General features: G+C 29.3%; 2 protein-coding genes across 2 annotated transcripts; both read right to left on the bottom strand.

Annotated features, from left to right (window-relative positions):
• Positions 1 to 5,448: 5,448 nt before the first annotated feature.
• LOC133784743 (S-adenosyl-L-methionine:benzoic acid/salicylic acid carboxyl methyltransferase 1-like) lies at positions 5,449 to 8,496 on the bottom strand. Its single transcript, XM_062224021.1, has 4 exons — positions 8,422 to 8,496; positions 7,741 to 8,145; positions 6,905 to 7,237; positions 5,449 to 5,817 (listed from the first exon to the last, which is right to left on the bottom strand). The coding sequence occupies exons 1-4, from the start codon at positions 8,494 to 8,496 to the stop codon at positions 5,449 to 5,451; spliced, it is 1,182 nt and encodes a 393-aa protein (XP_062080005.1).
• Positions 8,497 to 10,727: 2,231 nt separating this feature from the next.
• LOC133781733 (uncharacterized) lies at positions 10,728 to 16,919 on the bottom strand. Its single transcript, XM_062220802.1, has 6 exons — positions 14,128 to 16,919; positions 13,635 to 13,692; positions 12,373 to 12,617; positions 11,969 to 12,288; positions 11,804 to 11,899; positions 10,728 to 11,728 (listed from the first exon to the last, which is right to left on the bottom strand). The coding sequence occupies exons 4-6, from the start codon at positions 11,990 to 11,992 to the stop codon at positions 11,078 to 11,080; spliced, it is 771 nt and encodes a 256-aa protein (XP_062076786.1). The 5' UTR covers positions 11,993 to 12,288; positions 12,373 to 12,617; positions 13,635 to 13,692; positions 14,128 to 16,919; the 3' UTR covers positions 10,728 to 11,077.
• Between the last annotated feature and the right edge of the window lie 3,415 nt (positions 16,920 to 20,334).

Below are 20,334 nucleotides of genomic sequence, written 5' to 3'. Positions count from 1 at the left end.
TTGGTATCTTGAGATGGGATTAACCATAATTTGAATTTATTGTTTTATTTGGATTCTTATATGAGCATGCTATTTATGTAATTGTACTGTTCTATTTTCAGCTGTTGCTACTGTATCTGCTAATCTTAATTCAGTGCCGGTCCTTAATGGTAGTAACTTTAAGGACTGGAAGGAGAACATTTTTATTGTTCTTGGCTGCATGGATCTTGACCTTGCATTAAGGATGGATCGACCTGCTTCTCTTACAGATGCTAGTACCTCCGAGCAAAGGAGGATTTATGAGAAGTGGGATCGTTCAAACCGCATGAGTCTTATGATCATCAAGCGCGGCATACCTGAGGCTTTTAGGGGTGCGGTGTCCGAGGAGGTCACCGATGCCACAACTTTCCTTGCTGAAATTGAGAAACGCTTTGCAAAAAGCGATAAGGCGGAAACAAGTACTCTTTTAAAGAAACTTATTTCCATGAGGTTTAAGGGCAAGGAAAACATAAGGGAGTACATTATGGAAATGTCTCACCTTGCTTCAAAGTTGAAGGCACTAAAGCTTGAGCTTTCGGATGACTTGCTTGTGCATTTAGTGCTTATCTCTCTTCCTCCACAATTCAGTCAATTCAAGGTCAGTTACAACTGTCAAAGGGAGAAGTGGACTCTTAATGAGCTCATTTCATTTTGTGTTCAAGAGGAAGAAAGATTGAAGCAAGAGAAGACTGAAAGTGCTCATTTGGCAAGCACCTCTAAAGATAAGGGCAAGAAAAGGAAGAATGAGGCTGCTAATGATAAGGGTCCAGCACATAAGAAACAAACTCAAGCCAACAACGATGGTGGTTGTTTCTTTTGCAACATGAAAGGACACATGAAGAAGGAATGTGCTAAGTACATTGCATGGCGAGCAAAGAAAGGTACATTTCTTACTTTGGTCTGTTCTGAGGTAAATTTAGCTTCAGTACCAAGAAACACTTGGTGGTTAGATTCCGGTGCTACTACTAACATCAGTGTTTCAATGCAGGGTTGCCTGAGTTACCGAAAGCCAAGTAATGCTGAAAGAAGCATTTATGTGGGAGACGGCGAGTCGGTGAATGTGGAAGCAATAGGGCATTTTAGGTTGTTGTTAAGTACTGGTTACTATTTGGACTTAATAGATACTTTTGTTGTACCGTCATTTAGGCGGAATTTGGTTTCTGTTTCTTGTTTGGACAAATTAGGTTATTGTTGTTCATTTGGAAACAACTGCTTTAGTTTATCTATTAATTCAAATACTGTTGGAACTGGTTCTCTTATGGTTTATGACAACTTATATTTGCTTGACACCGTTGCTTCTTATAATGAAACCTTAAATGTGGAATCACGTGGTACTAAGCGTAAAATAGATAATGAAAAATCAAGTTCCTTATGGCACAAACGGTTAGGTCACATCTCTAGAAATAGAGTTGAGCGACTTGTGTCTGATGGAATCTTGGATTCAATTGATTTTTCAGACTTTGATGTTTGCATTGAATGCATCAAAGGTAAACAGACCAAAACAAAGAAATTAGGTGCGAAAAGAGCTATGGACGTCTTAGAGTTGATACATACGGACATTTGTGGGCCATTTCCTTCACCTTATTGGAATGGTCAACAATATTTTGTATCATTCATAGATGATTACTCGAGATATGCGTACCTATTTCTACTTCATGAAAAGTCTCAAGTTTTGGACGTGTTCAAATCTTTTAAGGCTGAAGTTGAGAATCAACTTAGCAAAAGAATAAAGCAAGTCAGGTCTGACCGTGGTGGTGAGTACTATGGTAGATATGACGGATCAGGTGAACAATGTCCAGGACCTTTTGCCAGATATCTAGAGGAGTGTGGAATTGTCCCACAGTACACTATGCCGGGATCTCCTAGCATGAATGGTGTTTCTGAAAGACGAAACCGTACTCTTAAAGATATGGTAAGGAGTATGATCAGTCATTCAACCTTACCAGAATCACTCTGGGGAGAGGCACTTAAGACAGCAGCCTACATTTTGAATAGGGTACCAACTAAAGCAGCTGCAAAAACACCTTATGAGCTTTGGACGGGGCGAAAGCCTAGTCTTAATCACTTTCACGTTTGGGGATGTCCAGCTGAAGCTAGGCCTTATAGGCCAAATGAAAAGAAGCTGGAACCCAAAACTGTGAGCAGCTACTTTATTGGATATTCTGAGCGATCTAGGGGTTTCAAGTTTTATGATCCCAAAGTAAAGAATATATTTGAAACGGGAACTGCAAAGTTTTTTGAGGATATTGAGTTTGGGGGGAGAAATACGGTTAAGGACTTTGTTTTTTAGGAGGATTTAGAATCAACCACTCTTCTTGAAGATGAGTTGATTTCTATTCCATTAGTTGCTTTTGACAATGTTCAGGATTCCAATCCTGATATTGATCAAGTTTTAGATCAAGAGCAACCAAACATAGTCAATCAAACCCCAGAGGTACAAACTCAACAACCTCAAGAACAAGTGCTTTTGCGACGATCCACTAGAGAAAGAAGAAATGCTATTAATCCAGATGAATACATAGTGTATCTTCAAGAACATGAGGATGCATTGGAATGATGGAAGATGATCCAATCAACTTTCATCAGGCCATGAAAAGTTCTAACTCTCAAAAATGGAATGATGCCATGAATGAAGAGAATAAGTCTATGCAAGACAATAAAGTTTGGGAAGTTGTCCCATTACCAGAAGGTGTAAAACCAATTGGTTGTAAATGGATATTTAAAACCAAGAGGGATGAAAATGGTAATGTGGTGAGGTTTAAGGCACGTCTTGTAGCAAAAGGCTATACTCAGAAACAAGGCATTGATTATAAAGAGACTTTCTCTCCGGTTTCATCGAAAGACTCTTTTAGGATAATAATGGCACTTGTTGCTCACTTTGATCTTGAGTTACATCAAATGGATGTTAAAACAGCGTTTCTCAATAGCGACATTGATGAGACAATTTATATGGAGCAACCAGAAAACTTTGTGTGTGGTGACCCAAAGAATATGGTTTGCAAATTAAAAAAATCCATCTATGGACTCAAGCAAGCTTCCCGTCAATGGTACCACAAATTTCATCAAGTGATTCTCTCATTTGGTTTTGAGATAAATGTTGTTGATGATTGTGTGTATCACAAGTTTAGTGGGAGTAAGTGCATATTTCTAGTTCTATATGTCGATGACATATTGCTTGCCACTAATGATATAGGCTTATTGCACGAAACCAAGAGATTTCTATCTAAGCATTTTGAGATGAAAGATCTTGGTGACGCCTCTTTTGTTTTAGGAATTCAAATACATCGAGATCGTTCTCGGGGTATTCTTGGATTATCACAAAAGAGCTATATCGATAAAGTACTCAAAAGGTTTGGCATGCAAGATTGTAGACCAGGTGATACCCCTGTCGTGAAAGGAGACAAATTTTGTCTTAAGCAATGCCCTAAAGGAAGCCTTGAAATTCAAGAAATGCAAAAGATTCCCTACGCTTCAGCTGTTGGGAGTCTAATGTATGCTCAAGTTTGTACGCGTCCGGATATAGCGTACATTGTTGGAGTATTAGGCAGATACTTAAGCAATCCAGGAATTGATCACTGGAAAGCAGCCAAAAAGGTTATGAGATATTTGAAGAGAACAAGAGATTACATGCTCACATATAGGAGGTCATATCACTTTGAGATCATTGGATATTCTGACTCCGACTTTGCGGGATGCCAAGATAGTAGGAGATCCACTTCAGGCTACATATATCTGTTAGGTGGTGGAGCTATATCATGGAGGAGTGCAAAACAAACACTCATAACTTCATCTACCATGGCAGCAGAGTTTGTTGCATGTTATGAGGCATCCAACCATGGTATATGGCTGAGAAATTTTGTCACCGGGCTGCGCATTGTGGATGGAATAGAAAAACCACTTAAGTTGTATTGTGACAATAAATCAGCTGTATTATATTCCAACAACAACAGGAGCTCGACGAAGTCAAAACATATTGACATCAAGTTCCTTGTTGTTAAAGAAAGGGTACAGAGTGGACAGATTTGTATAGAACACTTAGGTACAAACTCCATGATTGCAGACCCCCTTACTAAGGGTTTGCCACCCAAGGTCTTTCGTGAGCACACTGCTCGTATGGGTGTTTTAGAGTATGAGGATATCTAGATTCAGTGGGAGTTTGTCTTTATTATCCTTTGTGTTTTATTAGTTTCATGAAACTTATGTATTTAGATATTTTTCTGATCAGACTTTATGTTATTAAGTTTATTTCACTTTGTACATTAAGCTAAAGTTTTGATCTCTATAAAGTAAAGTAGGACCAATTGAAAATTGACATGAATAGATCACCATGCATGTAATTTTCATACCACATTATCATGATTGATCTATGTCATTTGGCTATGTTGATGTATGTGACCATTGATGGGTTTAGTTGTGATTGATACAACGAAAATCCCTTTGATCCTATGTTGATATAATTAATGGACGAGATTGCATATGCCTATGGTTATGATGACAAAATTATGAGCTCAATAAGGTTAACATATTTATATATATACATATGTGGCCCAGTGGGAGATTGTTAGAAATTTATTGGGGTCACAATTGTATATATAAAATGTGTGTTGGGTCATCAAATAAAATAAGTCAAATTTATGTGGTCTATTTTGGAATAAAGTTTATGACTTAAGGGTATGTTTGTCATGATTTTAATATGTGGATACCAATTAGACAATTTCTGATTTGATGAGGGGCCAAATTAGAAATAGTTAATAAATATTACTAATTGCTTTGGCAGTTGGTAATATAATGGGTAATGGTCCCCATTTTTGCATCGTATCATATTTTTCCAGATTCCTGAATCCCCATCATCGGGAAAATAAGGCTTCAAAGGTTTTTGATGCAAAATTGGAAGATCATACCCTTTTACAAACGATTCAATGGACTCCGGTACGCTTCCGCTAACCTTTGGCTGTTTATTGTTTGATTCTCTTGAATTAATTAGGGCTAAATTCAGATTACAGTATTCTAACATAAAGTACATGTCAAAATGTTATTAGAGCTTAATTAGATGATAACAAATGGATAAAACGTACAAATACATATTTATTATGTACTAATCTTGTTTAACATTAATCATCTGTTTCAATTAATTATATATAACTAATTGAATTAGTTATTTCACACATAAGCAACAAATAAAAAGAAATGCTAAATATACATTTCACAGTCTTCTATATTTTTCTCTCTGTTTGACAAGTGAACATTTTCAATAATTTATAATATTTTTAAAACATAAAGAGTAAAATTCATATATCAAACACACATTAACAATGCAAGAGAAAATTGAATTAGAACTTCTCAATTAAAAAAATTAAACACTAAACAAGTACGTATACATACCAAGAGATAATAAAACAACATATGATAATTTTAGATGATTCACCATGATTAATTCTTTGTCAACGAAATAACCAAGTTTACGTAGTGCCAATTTTCATTGGCAATAGATTCAATAATTTTTTGGGTAAACCTCTCAAAGAAATCATCGATGATGAGACTTTCTCCAAATTGTTTCATCAGAATTGGCTCTAAAACCGCTCTGATGTAATCTGAAATATATTTCCCTCTATCATATTTATTATTAATATCGTTTTTGCCTTTCGATTCATTAAAACCAGCATCCCAAGGAAGTTGGAAAACTTCGAGCTTTTGCAACCTGAAAGATCCATCTTCTTCAATCACCTTTCTCGCTTCCTTCTCCGTCGGACAATAAGCTGGTACGTTAAAATTGTCCACACTTTTTTCTTCAATTATGCCCTAAAAACATATTAATGTATTATTATTATTAATTACATGACCTTGTCTTTATGTGGGGAATTTGCAAAGAAGGAATAAAAAATTGCATGAAAATATTTTCATGAGTAAGGACTTTGTTGTGAGACGGTAATGGTAATTGTCTATTTTTTATTGAAAAAATGCTAAAAATCCTGAGCTGATACACATTTTTCAATTGGTTTTTTTTTACTCAATTTTTTTCGGTAATAGTACATACAATCCACTTTTTGTGACAGTATTTATATTCTAAAAATAATTTTAAAATGAAAATAACGCCTTACAATTTTAAAAAATAATTAAAAAATCCAAAAAAATTATTTTTCTTATTTTTTTTAAGTTTTAATTTTAATTTTTTTAATTATTTAAAATTAAGTTATGATTTTATTTTTAAAAAATTAAAATTAAAATAATGCCTTAAATTTTAAAAAAAAAAATCCAAAAAATATATTTTTTAAATTTATTTAAGTTTTAACTTTTTTTAATTTTAAGACATTAATTTAATATTAGAATAATTTTTAAAATATTTTATATATATATATATATATACTGTGATGTTAGTATTTAATAGAAAAAAAATTAACGGCAGGTACCTAATTGCAAAAAAAAAGTGGATAGAATGTAACTATTGAAAAGATTTTAAGTATTATTGGCGTCAAAATGCCTAATAATAATAATAATAATAATAATAATAATTACTGGAATCGTGATGGACATCAGTGCTCTTTTATATATATATATACATATATATCTTAAAATTTTTATTATATATCTATGGAAAATATCCAAACAATCATATAAAAAGAATTTGGTCTAATATTTTGGATGATTTATCTATGAAAAATACCCAAATCTGCCAAACAGAGCCGAGCCGGGCCTGAGTACCTATACAAAATTTGTTATTTTAAAAAAAATTATATATAAAATGATATTTTATAAATTTTTGAGGCTTTTGTACATATAAAAAATGGTATTGTTCAAAAAACATTGGCATCATTACGTGGGGCTAGGCACAGGCTTAATCGGCCTAATATTTTGGATGATTTATCTATACGTAAATACTATATCAAACAAAAATAATTTTAGCAATATTTATATGAAAATAAATTACGAAAGAAAAAAGATGAGTAATTGTACCACATACCTGAGAGACCAAGTCATTTAACACCCTTCCCACAATCTCCAACATATGTTTAGGGTCATTACTTATAGCACTGCCCATCATCGTTAGTACCATACAACCACCAATGACCATTTCTTCGGAACGACACCTTAAAAAGACTGTGAAGTCCTCTTCAAATTGTCTCAAGTATGTTTTCACAACCACATCAGGACTTGTCTTTGTAATATAAATATTCCCTTTGTTATGTGTTACTCCAGTTTCGCTAACTAATCCATTTGGAGCCTTCAATTAAAACATATATATATTTAATATAACTCAAATCCTAGTTAAAGATACCTTAATTATTTCAAATCCTAAAATGAATAGGTGAATAATTTCTAAAAATATTTATACTTTTTTAGACTCTGTGTTTTGTTTTATTACTTGTTTGGATCCTGTGTTTTGATAAATTATTTTTTGGATCATGTATTTTGTAAAATGGTTCAAATAGACCCCTAAACTTAATTTTAATAAACAAAAAATTAAATATAACAACACAATCTTTAACCAGAATGACTATATTTTTGTTTTGAGTTGTTAGTTTGATGAATTACATGTGATTTTAGTTCAAAAAACTTTGATAAAAATCGAGTTTAGGGGTCCAAAAAATAATTTTTTAAAATCCAGGATCCAAACACGAAATAAGATAAAACACAAAGTATAAAAAAGTATAAACCATTTTTAAAATAATAATCTCTATTTATATGTATTATAGCACATTTAAAAATTTACATACAATAGCATACCTTAGACAAATAATGCAAACTATAAGAAGAATGAATGAAGTGCATGGAGTTATTAGGGAAAAGTCTTCCATAGAAGCTCCCTGGCACGGCCATGACAAAGCATATGGGATCATTCTTCTTCTTCTTCTTCAACCTCTCATAGAAGCTCGAAAGCGATTGAAACACGGTGTTGAAATCGTTCCCAGGAAGATCGTTGAGGAACACTTGGAGTGTCAATGGCTTCTTCTGATTCATCTGCTTCAGTTGAAACAATATTGCATCCAAAATGTAAGATGCAACGGAAAGAGCAGTTGGCCCAGAAGAGCAACCTAAGTCAGCAATTCTCATACTCTCTGGAGAGGTTTTGAAATAAACCTCTAAGGCACTGTCTTCCACCGTGGCTCTTACTTTGGAAATCACCGTTTTCTGTAATCAAATTATGTATAATCTCATCACACATATGAGACTGTGTTTGGTAGAAAAGAAAGCGATAAAGAACAGAGCAGAGGGTAGCCATCTCTTTCATATTTTGTTAAGTTGGAAAAGAGGAAAGCTAATTAATTATCTATCTTTATTTTTGGTATTTGAATAAAAATTGGAAAGATGGCTCTATAACATCAATAAAGATAAAGAACAATATTGTAGAGTAATATATATATGATAAGATTTATATATATATATATATGGTTTTCAGGCACATACTTGAAGTAAGGAGTTGTTTGCATAGCTAGCTTTCCCGGCACCACTATTCATGGGGAAAACTTGCCCTTCTTCCATTATTGATAGAGTAGTTTGATCCAATGATATAAATATATTAAAAATTATCATTTATGTTTTAAGTATAATACATATATATATGAAAACAAATTATTAATAATGTTTTGCTTTAATTTTTCATTTAAATTATTTGAAATTTATATGACTAATGATGCAAATTTAATAAGTATAATTAATAATTTCTATAAATAAAACTACGTAAATATGCATTGTACGTTGCTTACATTTAATATATATGTCTTCTATATAATAAATGTGTAGATAATAAAAATTTTTGGTTTTAACCATTTTTTATTTATTTTTTCCGTTAACTTTAACGAAATATTCTTATATTTAACAGAATATTCATATATTTAACTATAGATTATAAACATGATTTAAATTTAAATAAAATTAAATAAAAAAATAATTAAACAAATTAAAATATAATATTTTTGAGATATTTTACAAAAATAATTATTTTAAAATAATAAAACAATATATTTTATAACTTAAATAAAATTTAATTAAACTTAAACTTAATATTATATTAAATATATAATATATAATTTTTTTTGTTATTGCCAAATTAAAAAACTAGAACAAATATAAACTCAAACAAAAATAAATAAATTGAAAAAAGATATTCTTAAGATATTTTATAATAATTTAAATAATTAAACCATATTTATTTAAAAATAATAAAGGCATAATTCATTTTTTTTATCTTATAAATTTATGTTATAGTTTATTTTTTATCAAGTTATTGGAGCTCTTTTTCTTCATCAAATTCATCAAAAAGCATTGTAAGATACATTAAAAAAATAAAACTAGTTTATGCATGTATACTACTGTCTAAACTATGAATTTTTTTATTCTTATTTTATTTTTATTATTAATTTCTTTTTAAATATTATTGTAATTTTTTATATATGTCATTTACCATATAAATATATATCTATGTCAATATTATATTTAGATGTAATATATGTATAAATTATTGATATAAATATTTATATATATTATTGAACTATAATTCATTCTATTATATATATTTTTTATAAAAAACAATGAACTAATTTTTATTAAAATTATAGGCAATGTTTACAATTTTAAAACTAAGTAAACGTGCATTGCACGTTATTTCTACCTAACATATATATATATATATATTAAAAAAAGTTGGGTTTAATCACTATCATTTTAGATAAATTTTCAAAAAATTCAAAATAAAATCAAGAATTAAATAGCTTATTAAATGCATGTTTGTTTTGATATTTATAAATATGTGCAACATATTATTTAAATTTTTATTTTCACATTCAAAATCATTTAGAATTAAAAAAAAAAGATTATGGAAAGTCTCTCGTTATTATATCATACATCGTCGTATAAAAACAAATTAGAGGAGCTTGAGTCAGGTTAATTTGACAGCCAAAATAAGTTGCAATTATTTTATGTATTTCTTTATTAAGCATGACACGTTTGATTTGGTCCTCTCTGCTAAAATCAAATCTCATTGGATCATATCGATTCTTTTTATAAGATTTGACAGCTATTTCGATTCTTTTTTTTTTAAATATAAGATTTGTTTATTTTGAGATAGATTCAATGCACCATAATATACAATAATAAACATATACTTCTATCGAGAATGTACGGTGAGTATTTTTTGTGTTCTTCACTCTCAGGATAGTTTTCAGCACTATTTTTGTTTATGTATTTATTTAGGTTATTTAAAAAAATTTAAGAAATTTTAAATAATTTATAATATCGAAAATTAAGTTTAAACGTATTATTTTCTACACGCATAAAAAAAATTAGTCACACGTGCAACAATTTGTTTGAACACTACAACAAATATTACTATTACCGGCGGAGGATCCCGCCGGTAATAAATGGTGCGTCTGCCAATATTCCATATTATCGGCGGAAGTCCGCAGGTAAAGACCCGCCGGTAATAATCGGTCGGTATTACCACAATTACCGACCAACTGACACACCCGCCGGTATTGCATTATTACCGGCGGATTAATAGGGTCAGGACTCCGCCGGTAATGTGTAATGCTGTCAACCTCGTTTGACTCGTTTATTACCAGCGAGTTCCGCCTCTATTAATCCGCCGGTAATAACTAATATTAAAATATAATAATTAATTTTATTTTATTTCTTAATAAATATACATATAATACTTATTTAAAAATAATAATATTTAACATAAATTATAATTAATAACACAATTAATATTCATCAAACAAAAATAACATTGTAATTAATCATAAAATTAACCTAATAAAATACCAATTGTCTCATTTTAATTACATATGAACTAATTATAAAATAAACATAATAAAATTTCAATTGTCTTAATATAATTAAAAAACATAATCTAATTATTATTGTTTTGATCGGGCTAACTAGGTGTAAAATATTCATTAAGGTCAATATCTTGATCACTAGTATTAGGGCGCGGCAACGGTGGTGAAGCAAACTGTGGTGCTTGTGGAGAGTGTTGCTGCGAAGATGATCTAAATTGTCGAGTATGTGGTCGCGGCGAGGGAGACTGATGCAAAAAACTCCCAAACTGACCATACTTCTGCTGCTACGACGAACTCACAAATTGACCATACATTTGCTGTGGATGTTGTTGCTGTGATGAATCCCCGAAGTCACGACGCCTAGGATGTGACGTCTGAGATCCTGCAGGGACGTCGGGGTAATAAAAAGGAGGGGACTGGGAGGAGCGTCCATACATGTTTGGATAATTCTGTTGAGGTGGATACAAATGTTGTTGTTGTTGTGGCATCGACCAAGGAGGTGGACTTTGAGAAGATATACCACCTTCAGGTTGTGATGGTAAATATCGTTGGAGAAGGCTTTCAAACCGCGACTCAGTTTCTGTACTGGTATGCTGAGGATTACCAGATGGACCTTGTTGAGATTTCAACATCCGGATCTCTTCACGCATTGACTTCATCATTTCCGCCATAGTAGCCATGTCTTCCTGAGGTGTATGAGTAGGTTGGGCCTGTGACTGACTTTGACTTGTGGAGCTGGAAGCTGATTTTTTCCCTTTGCCTTTGTTGTAACCTACTCCTCTTTGAAAGTCAGACCTCTCCCCAAGTACTTTACTCATAATCTCGTACTGATCGATCGACGAGGATTCAGCAGCAAATCCAGTTTCAGTTCCCTCCGTCGGTCCTTGAGACTGGCTTTGAAGTCGTGCCCTCTCAAGCTCTTCCGTCATTTTTTCCTGTTCATAAAAAGTATTAGAAACACATCAGTAACATAGTTTAATAAAAATAATAACACAAAAGTTTAAACTTACAAAAGTTTCTCGAGCCGTGTCGTTGACAAAAACTTTTGTCAATTTTCTCAAATGGCTATCTTTCCAAGTATCAATAACATGTTCATCATGGTTCGCCTATACAAATTTAGAGATAGGAAGTTAGAATGTAAAATTTTGTTAAATTAAATTAATATTTTTACTTACAAATTGGTGACACTTAGCTGCCATCGATTTTGTGCCTTGTGTCGATGTATACTTCACTTCTTTTCTGTTTTCTTGTTTTGGTTGGATCGCGCAATAAATTTTGGGCTAAAAAAAAACTGAACAATATCTTTCCAACTCTCCTTGGAGCAATGGTCAGGTGGGGCAACTAAAACACTCTGCAAATCTTCCGAATTAGAGTAATATTTTTTGAAGTGAGTATGTCTGATGTTCTTTCTCTCAGAATATCTTTTGCGCATCTCTGTGTAGATAGTTTTCATAACTCTCTCGGGTTCTGGATGATCATCAACATTATAAAAATGCTACATTAAAAATAACACGTTAGTTTAGTTTGTAAATGATTTTAATAAAAAAATTATACAACAAGACTTGTTCTAAATTTGTACCTTCATCCTTTGTACGGCTCGTTCCTTAAATTGTTGAGGTACATCAGCGAAATCCAAATAATGTCCTGGCAACAACAAGGTGACTTGGAGGCCTATCTTGCGGACAAAAGCTTGGTCCTCCAAGCCAACCACTTTTTCCGTCCTAGGATCAAGCTGAAGATCTAGTGGTTTCCCGACATTTCGCCTTCAAATTTCAAATGGTATGTTATTAGCCAGGCCACGACCCTTTCTTCTCGACACTTCAGCTATCCACATTTTCAACAATAACCAAAATTTGAAATATTAATATATATTAAACATTCGTTGAGCTTGACTTTCAAGCTATGAGCAAAATTTGAAAATTATTATTAACCTGACTCGCAGGAAGAGGGCAAAATTTGTATTAAATTATTCAATTAGATAATGTTATTTAATAAAAAATTAAATTAAATTATTTAATTAAATAATGTTGAATCAAACTTTTATTATTTAATTAATTAAAAAATTAAAAAATAAATTATTATAAAATATGTAGTAATTTTTAATTAATCATTATTAATTGTAAAAACTTTTATTAAATAGAATTTTCAATTTCTATATTCAAATAATTTAATATTAGTTAATATTAGATAATAATATTTAATAAACAAATTAAAATAATTTCTTATAATAATTTATTATTTATTTAATTAATCATTATTAATTTTAAATACTTATTAAATTAAATTATTTAATTAAATAATATTGAATCAAAATTTTATTATTTAATTAATTAAAAAATAAATTATTATAAGATATGTAGTAATTATTAATTGTAAAAAAATTTATTAAATAAAATTTTCAATTTCTATATTCAAATAATTTAATATTATTTAATATTAGATAATAATATTTAATAAACAAATTAAAATAATTTATTATTTATTTAATTAATCATTATTAATTTTTAAGACTTATTAAATTAAATTATTTAATTAAATAATGTTGAATTAAACTTTTATTATTTAATTAATTAAAAAATTAAATAATAAATTATTATAAAGCATAATAACAAACAAAGAGAACTACATTATGAGACAAATTTTTAAATAACAAACAATTATTTCCAAAATATAAAGCATAAATTAACTCATTGTAAAATGAAAAATAAAGTTCAATACAAAGAGAACTATAGTCTATAACCCATTTCAGCATTCAATTAATTTAATGATACAAATTTATTCAGCTTTCAATCAATTCAATAATGTGAACATTTGATATTGAAATAAACCTTCAAGAAATACCTTGAAAGATACTTGGAGAGGAATTTGATAAACACCTTCAAGAAAGATCAAGACACACCTGCAGATTCATTGAAACCAAAATGCACCACAATCACAAAAACATAAAAAAAAATTAACATAATAACGGAAAAAAGTAGATGTAGATTTATAAAACTGATAAAAACTACACTCATGATCCTCGTATAACAGTTGGGCATGCACTGCAGCAATAATAGACATACATTTTATCAAACACAGACATACATTTTATCAATTCTTCACACAGACATACATTTTATCAAACACTACACATACATTTTATCAATTCTTCACACAAACATTTTATCAAACACTACACATACATTTTATCGAATATTATCTATTTATCTATCTATCTATATAGATACATATACATATACATATAACAACTACCACAATATTGAATACACAAAGCTATAAAATGGAGACAATTTAAGCCTGCTCCGAGAGAGAAGTGAAAAGGAGAGATTTTTACAGTGTGGTAGCTGAGTTGAGTTGAGGAGCGGAGAGTTGGTGCGTGAGGTGTAAGGAGGTCGACGATGACTGTGGGTGTAGTGTAGCTGCTGGTCAGGGGCGGCGCGTTGATGAACAACGACGGAGGAGCGTTGAAGAAGAAGAAGAAGATGGCTCTCAAAAAATGTTAGAAGACGAAGAACAAACAGAGATCTGCCAAGGGAGGCCGAAGGCTCTCTATATAATATTATTACCGGCTGGTCCTGTCGCATTTAATCCGCCGGTAGTGCACTATTACCGGCGGGTCCCGCCGCTATCACCATAACCCGCCGGCGGGTCCTGCCGCTATCACCATAACCCCGCCGATAATAAATTTGAAACTGTTCCTGGGTATTGTATTAGCGGCGGACAATCCGCCTCTAATAATGGGAAAGTCCGCCGCTAATAAAAAAAGTTAATTTTTTATTTTGATTTCCCCATGATTAGCGGCAGATCCAGTACTCCGCCACTAATATACTGTACATTACCGACGGACTTAGTCCGTCGGTAATATTTCCGACTCTAAAAACTCTTTTTCTTGTAGTGGAACTTTGTTTTCAGCATTATAAATTATTTAAAATTTTCTAAAAATTTGAAAGATACTCTAAATAGCTACAATATACATGGTTATAAAAAAAATCGCACAAAAACTGAGAGATATAACCCATAAGCAAACTCCACATTATTGAAACTATATAACAATTGTGACATTAAGACATGGCTAGTATATAACTATGTATATATATATATATTTAGGGTAAGACTTACAGCTATTTTATATTTTCTACACTTCAATAATTTTTTTTCTAATTTTTTGTATATGACAGTATACATTGAAATCATTTAAGATATTCTACAAATTTTTAAAAAATTCTTAATAATTTACCGTGCCAAAAAAATAAATGCACCGCAACAGGTCCCTATATATTTATATTCATCTGAATATATGAAGACACACATTAAGCCAATCATCATGAAAAACTAAGCCTAAGAAACATTATACAAAACAGATATAATATATGTTGCTTAAAAGTGTATGCAAAATTGAAAATAATTTATTCTTAAGCCTACAAATATACTTGCCCACTTTCAATTTGCCATAAAATTCAGGTACCACCATAACTATCAACATTGGAAAACACATATATCCAATGTGGCTTTTTCATCTATACAAACAATGAAAAATCAACCGAGAAAGAAAAAAAAAAGTATCATCCTGGTCATCAGTGCCCAAAGAAAGAAACAAAAAAAAAACAAAAAATAGAAATTGATGAGGATAACAACAAGACAATTTTTTTTAAAAAATAAAATAAAGATCTATACAATTACACGAATATCCTTAATATGAAAGTCATCATACCTAAAAAATAGAATTATTTAAAAAAAAAAAAACATAAAAGTATGGAAATAATTTTTCACATAATTAGCTTAGAATAGAAAACCGCCATAAATTTAGTAAAATCTTAATTTCTTCATATTTATGAAAAGAAAAAATAAAAGTTCATGTTCTACATAATTTCCTCCAAATAATATCCAAGAATAAACCTACCCTTCTTCAAGTCACGGGTGAGAAGCTTAATAATGGTTTGGGTCTCGACGTTTTCGAGATGCGTAATTTTTAAATTGTTTTGTAAATTTTTATTTATATTCTAATGAATAGATTTTTTTTTGGAGAATAATAATCTAAAGATTCTTCTAATAATTTGAGCTGATAGAATTTATTTTTATTTTTAATTTAGAATATAAAAGCCCCGCTAGCCTTATTATCACCGCTCCTTAATTCGAAAAGAAATATTTAAAACTAGACATCTCAAATAATTGGAAACTCTTTTTTCGAAAGGAAATTTATAGATTTTATGCTTAATTAGCCCATTGATCAAAAACTTATGCTCCAAATTTCCAATATTTCAAAAATATGATTCAAATGTATTTTCGGACAAAAATACCATTGTCATCATGATTCACAGATATTCGTTCTCACAAACTCTCTCTCTTAGCCGAAACTTCATTCTCATTTTCTCACAAAAATAACACCATTTTAAAAGCATAGCTTTAAAGTACGATCGATACATATATTTTGAGCCGTTTTTCATATTTTTGCATAATTTTTTTCTGATTGTGTCCAATGGATTTCGATGGCCATGCAGTTTCAAATTTGGATAAGAAAATTAGATGATTGCTCCTTGATGGTATTTCGATGAAGCCCAATTTTGATGTTAACAATTTTTATGATTCTCAATGGCTCTTCAATACAAACACTTTTTTACAACACTTGTAATAATTAAAGAAAACTATCACCAATACTTACAATAAGCTCTTGAATTAGTTTTTTCAGACTAGGCATAATATATATTACACTATTATTTAGTAGTATGTTTGGTTAAAAACCAATCAAGAGAAGGAGGTAACATGAGGCAGAGGGGTATGGCAAATACTAAAAGCAATGAAAAAATAGAAAAGAGGAGGGAAGACCTTGCAATCCTTGGATACCTTTTACGAAGGTTGATTGTTACGAATGAACCGAAAAAGGCCAAGTTGAGAGCTACGACGAAAGCATGGAACGACGAAGGCTTACCTTTAAAGAAGATGCTCGGAACTAACCCTCCTTTGGTTTTCTCATTAGGAAGTTGGGTTAGTATAATTGCGATTCCCACCGTTAATCCTAAGATTACTTCTTCCACTTCGTATGTTAACTGGTAAGGTTTTTTAGGCATTTTTTTTTTTTTGCCTACATACTCTTATTTTGATGACGGTGGATAGTTTTCCGAAGGTAGTAAGTAGTATATATATATATACGTGTATATATAAATATAATATACTATGTAGCTTCTAAAAAATATATATATGAATATATATATATATATATATATATTATAAATAAATATTATTATTAAAATATCATTAACTTAAAAAATTATATATCTCTTCTATATATCTCTTATATTTAACAGAATATTCTTATATTTAACGGTAGTTTGTAAACACTTAAACTTAAATAAAATAAAATAAATAATTACAAAATTAAAATAAGATATTTTTGAGATATTTTACAATGATAATTATTTTAAAATAATAAATAATTAAACAAATTAAAATGGGATATTTTTGAGATATTTTACAATGATAATTATTTAAAAATAATAAATAATTAAACAAATTAAAATATGATATTTTTGAGATATTTTACAATGATAATTATTTAAAAATAATAAAATTATACATTTTATAACTTAAATAAAATTTAATTAAACTTAAACTCACTTATTAGAATAATATCATATTAAACATATAATATAATCTACTATGAATTAGCAACAAATTATTTTTAAAAAAAAATTAGCAAGAAACTTAAATTTAAAATCCATGTATAATATTTATTATTACATTAAACATATAATATATAATCTCTTGTTGTCACTCCCAAATTCAAAAACTAGAACAAATATAATTTTATTTAATTAAACTTAAACTTACTTATTAGAATAATATCATATTAAACATATAATATAATCTACTATGAATTAGCAACAAATTATATATATTTTTTAAATTAGCAAGAAACTTAAATTTCAAATCCACGTATAATATTTAATATTAAATCAAACATATAATATATAATCTCTTGTTGTCATTCCTAAATTCAAAAACTATAACAAATATAAACTTAAACAAAAATAAATAAATTATTTAATTAAAATAGGATATTTATTTAAAATTTATATGATATTAATATAAATTTAATAAAAATAATTAATAAATTTTATAAATAAAACTAAATAAACGTGCATATTGCACGTTGCTTTTATCTAGTGCTTTGAAAAATGCTTATAATTATTCTTTGTTTAATTAAATCTATCAAAATGAATATTTTTTTAAAATAATTTATTTCATTATAAATGTAAAGGTGTCAATAATAATAATAATAATAATAATAATAATAATGTGCTCTAGACTCAAGTGTCATTTTTTTGTTTTGAAATATATGATTAACTTACAAGTGTCATTTTTTTGTTTTGAAATATATGATTAACTTACAAGTGTCATTTTTTTTGTTTAAAAATATATGATTAACTTACAAGTGTCATTACAAAAATATTCACCTAGCAAGTCGAAGTAGACATTTTAAATAAAATATTATCAAACAACTAAGTTTTAGTTTTAAATTTAAATTTAAATTTTATTAAATGATTCCCTTTCGCTAACATTACTTAATATCACATACTTACATTATTTTGTTTATTTGTCTACATATATACCTGCACCGCACGTCATTGATTGGACTTTTTCTTTTCTTATTTTATATATATGCAATATAATTTTTCTTTTGCAGTTGTATTAATATATATAAACCTATTGACTGAGTGGTATATACATATTTTTCTTCCTCTATCGATGACCGAGGACGGAGATTTATTTAAAGGGGCCTAATTAATGACAAAACTTATGTAAAATATACTAGATAATAGAAATACGTGCAAGTTTGTTGAACAATGAACTTGAAGCCAAGCTAGGGCTATCGCCCTAGTTTATGTAATTAATTCTAAGTGTAATGATGAGATATTTCTGCAGAAATTCCGTGTTCATGTAATATGTAAATGTTAATAGAAATATATACTTATTCACATTTGATATACTAGAGAAATTCAGCATCTAGGGCAGTTGACAAATTGGTTTCGTGTGCTTTTTGTGCTGTTATTTATTTTAATATATCTTTACATTAAATACATAAAATAATTCATATAAATATGTTAAATTAGAGAATTTCATCACAGGGTGGTTGGTTGGCAAGTTTCTTTCACGCCCATTATTTATTTTAATATATTTTTATTATACTAAATGCAAGCAACAAACAATATAAATTTGTTTAGAAAAAATTATTAATTATTTTTATTAAGTTTTTATGATTGTCGTTATATAAATTTAAAAAAAAAAAGTAATTTTTTACATCATAAACTATCAAATTTAAGTTATAAAACATTCATGACATTATTCAAATCACACATAAATGATTGGAGAAAAAACTTATTTATTCTTGATAGAAGATAAATGTTATTCTAATTTCTTATTTAGTTACACAATCATATTATTTGTATACACACTTATATATAATGTATTTATTATATATTATATATTATTGTAATAATAATATTTTATAACATGTGAAATTATATTAATAAAATGATCAAATATCTAATTTTTATTAAATATTAGTATAATAATATTTTATAATATTTGAATATATATTAATATAATTACTAAATATTTATTCTAGCAAATTTTTTTAAAAATTAGGATTATAAATTATTATAATAATAATAATATTTATAACGTTTGAATTTATATTGATACAATTATTAAATATCTAGTCTTGTATTATATATTATTATAATAATTATATTTTATAACATTTGAATTTATATTAATATAATTAATAAATATATTGTATAGTATTAAATATTATTAAAATAATGTTATTTTATAAAATTTGAATTTTGTTGCAGCCGTTTTTCGTAAACTTAAATTAAAAGAGCTCTAAACACAGAATTAAGAATGCTAATAAAGAACACACGAGTTTTTACGTGGTTCAGCAGTTAAAATCTGCCTAGTCCACGAGTCAATATTATTGAGTGGTGGAATTCTCTTAAAGCTTTTAGAAAGCAATTTTCGCAGAGTCTTCTCACTACCAAATTGAATGTGTCTACAAATGAAATTCTCCAATCTAATTATAGACTGGTTAACAAAATATATTCTATTTTATTTCGGGTAGTTACAATTCTAATTTGAAGTAAATACAAATAAAGGCAGTAATTGCATAATATCCCATGATAATCGGGATTTTTAAATAATAACCGTGCTCAAACTAAATTACCGACCTCAAACACATAATTTACGTGCTTTCGAGATCAACCAACATCACGAGCTCGTCAATTTGGTCAACCTCATCCTTAACTACTAACTTTATCAAGATCATCCTTTTCGAGCTTGCGATGCCCCGGGCTCGAACCTTCCTGACTGCCACTCAATCGCCAATAAGAACAAATCAGGAAATTTATACAAGTGTTGATCCCTTGTGGTTGATCAATCATGGCCTCGAGCTTGACTTGTAATCTCGAAACACCTTTGAGACCGCGTGTAGCTTCAAGCTATCATCGTCACCTTGATACTAAGCGAAACTGTCAAACCCATTTCA

The sequence above is a fragment of the Humulus lupulus genome, chromosome 6 (assembly GCF_963169125.1).
Source record: "Humulus lupulus chromosome 6, drHumLupu1.1, whole genome shotgun sequence".
In the NCBI taxonomy this organism is placed as follows: Eukaryota; Viridiplantae; Streptophyta; class Magnoliopsida; order Rosales; family Cannabaceae; genus Humulus; species Humulus lupulus.
The sequence above is the reverse complement of the archived record's forward strand: the minus strand, read 5'-3'. Positions and strand labels throughout refer to the sequence as shown.

Excerpts from the sequence above, each read along its gene's own strand:
- LOC133784743 (XM_062224021.1), bottom strand. The coding sequence starts at position 8,496 with ATGGAAGAAGGGCAAGTTTTCCCCATGAATAGTGGTGCCGGGAAAGCT. Across the intron at positions 8,146-8,421 it reads CAAACAACTCCTTACTTCAA|AAAACGGTGATTTCCAAAGT; the intron begins GTATGTGCCTGA and ends ATTTGATTACAG. Across the intron at positions 5,818-6,904 it reads ATATTGCTAAAATTATTTTT|GGCATAATTGAAGAAAAAAG; the intron begins GTTTGATATAGT and ends ATATGTTTTTAG.
- LOC133781733 (XM_062220802.1), bottom strand. The coding sequence starts at position 11,992 with ATGGCAGCTAAGTGTCACCAATTT. Across the intron at positions 11,900-11,968 it reads CAGCTAAGTGTCACCAATTT|GCGAACCATGATGAACATGT; the intron begins GTAAGTAAAAAT and ends AAATTTGTATAG. Across the intron at positions 11,729-11,803 it reads ACACGGCTCGAGAAACTTTT|GAAAAAATGACGGAAGAGCT; the intron begins GTAAGTTTAAAC and ends TTTTATGAACAG.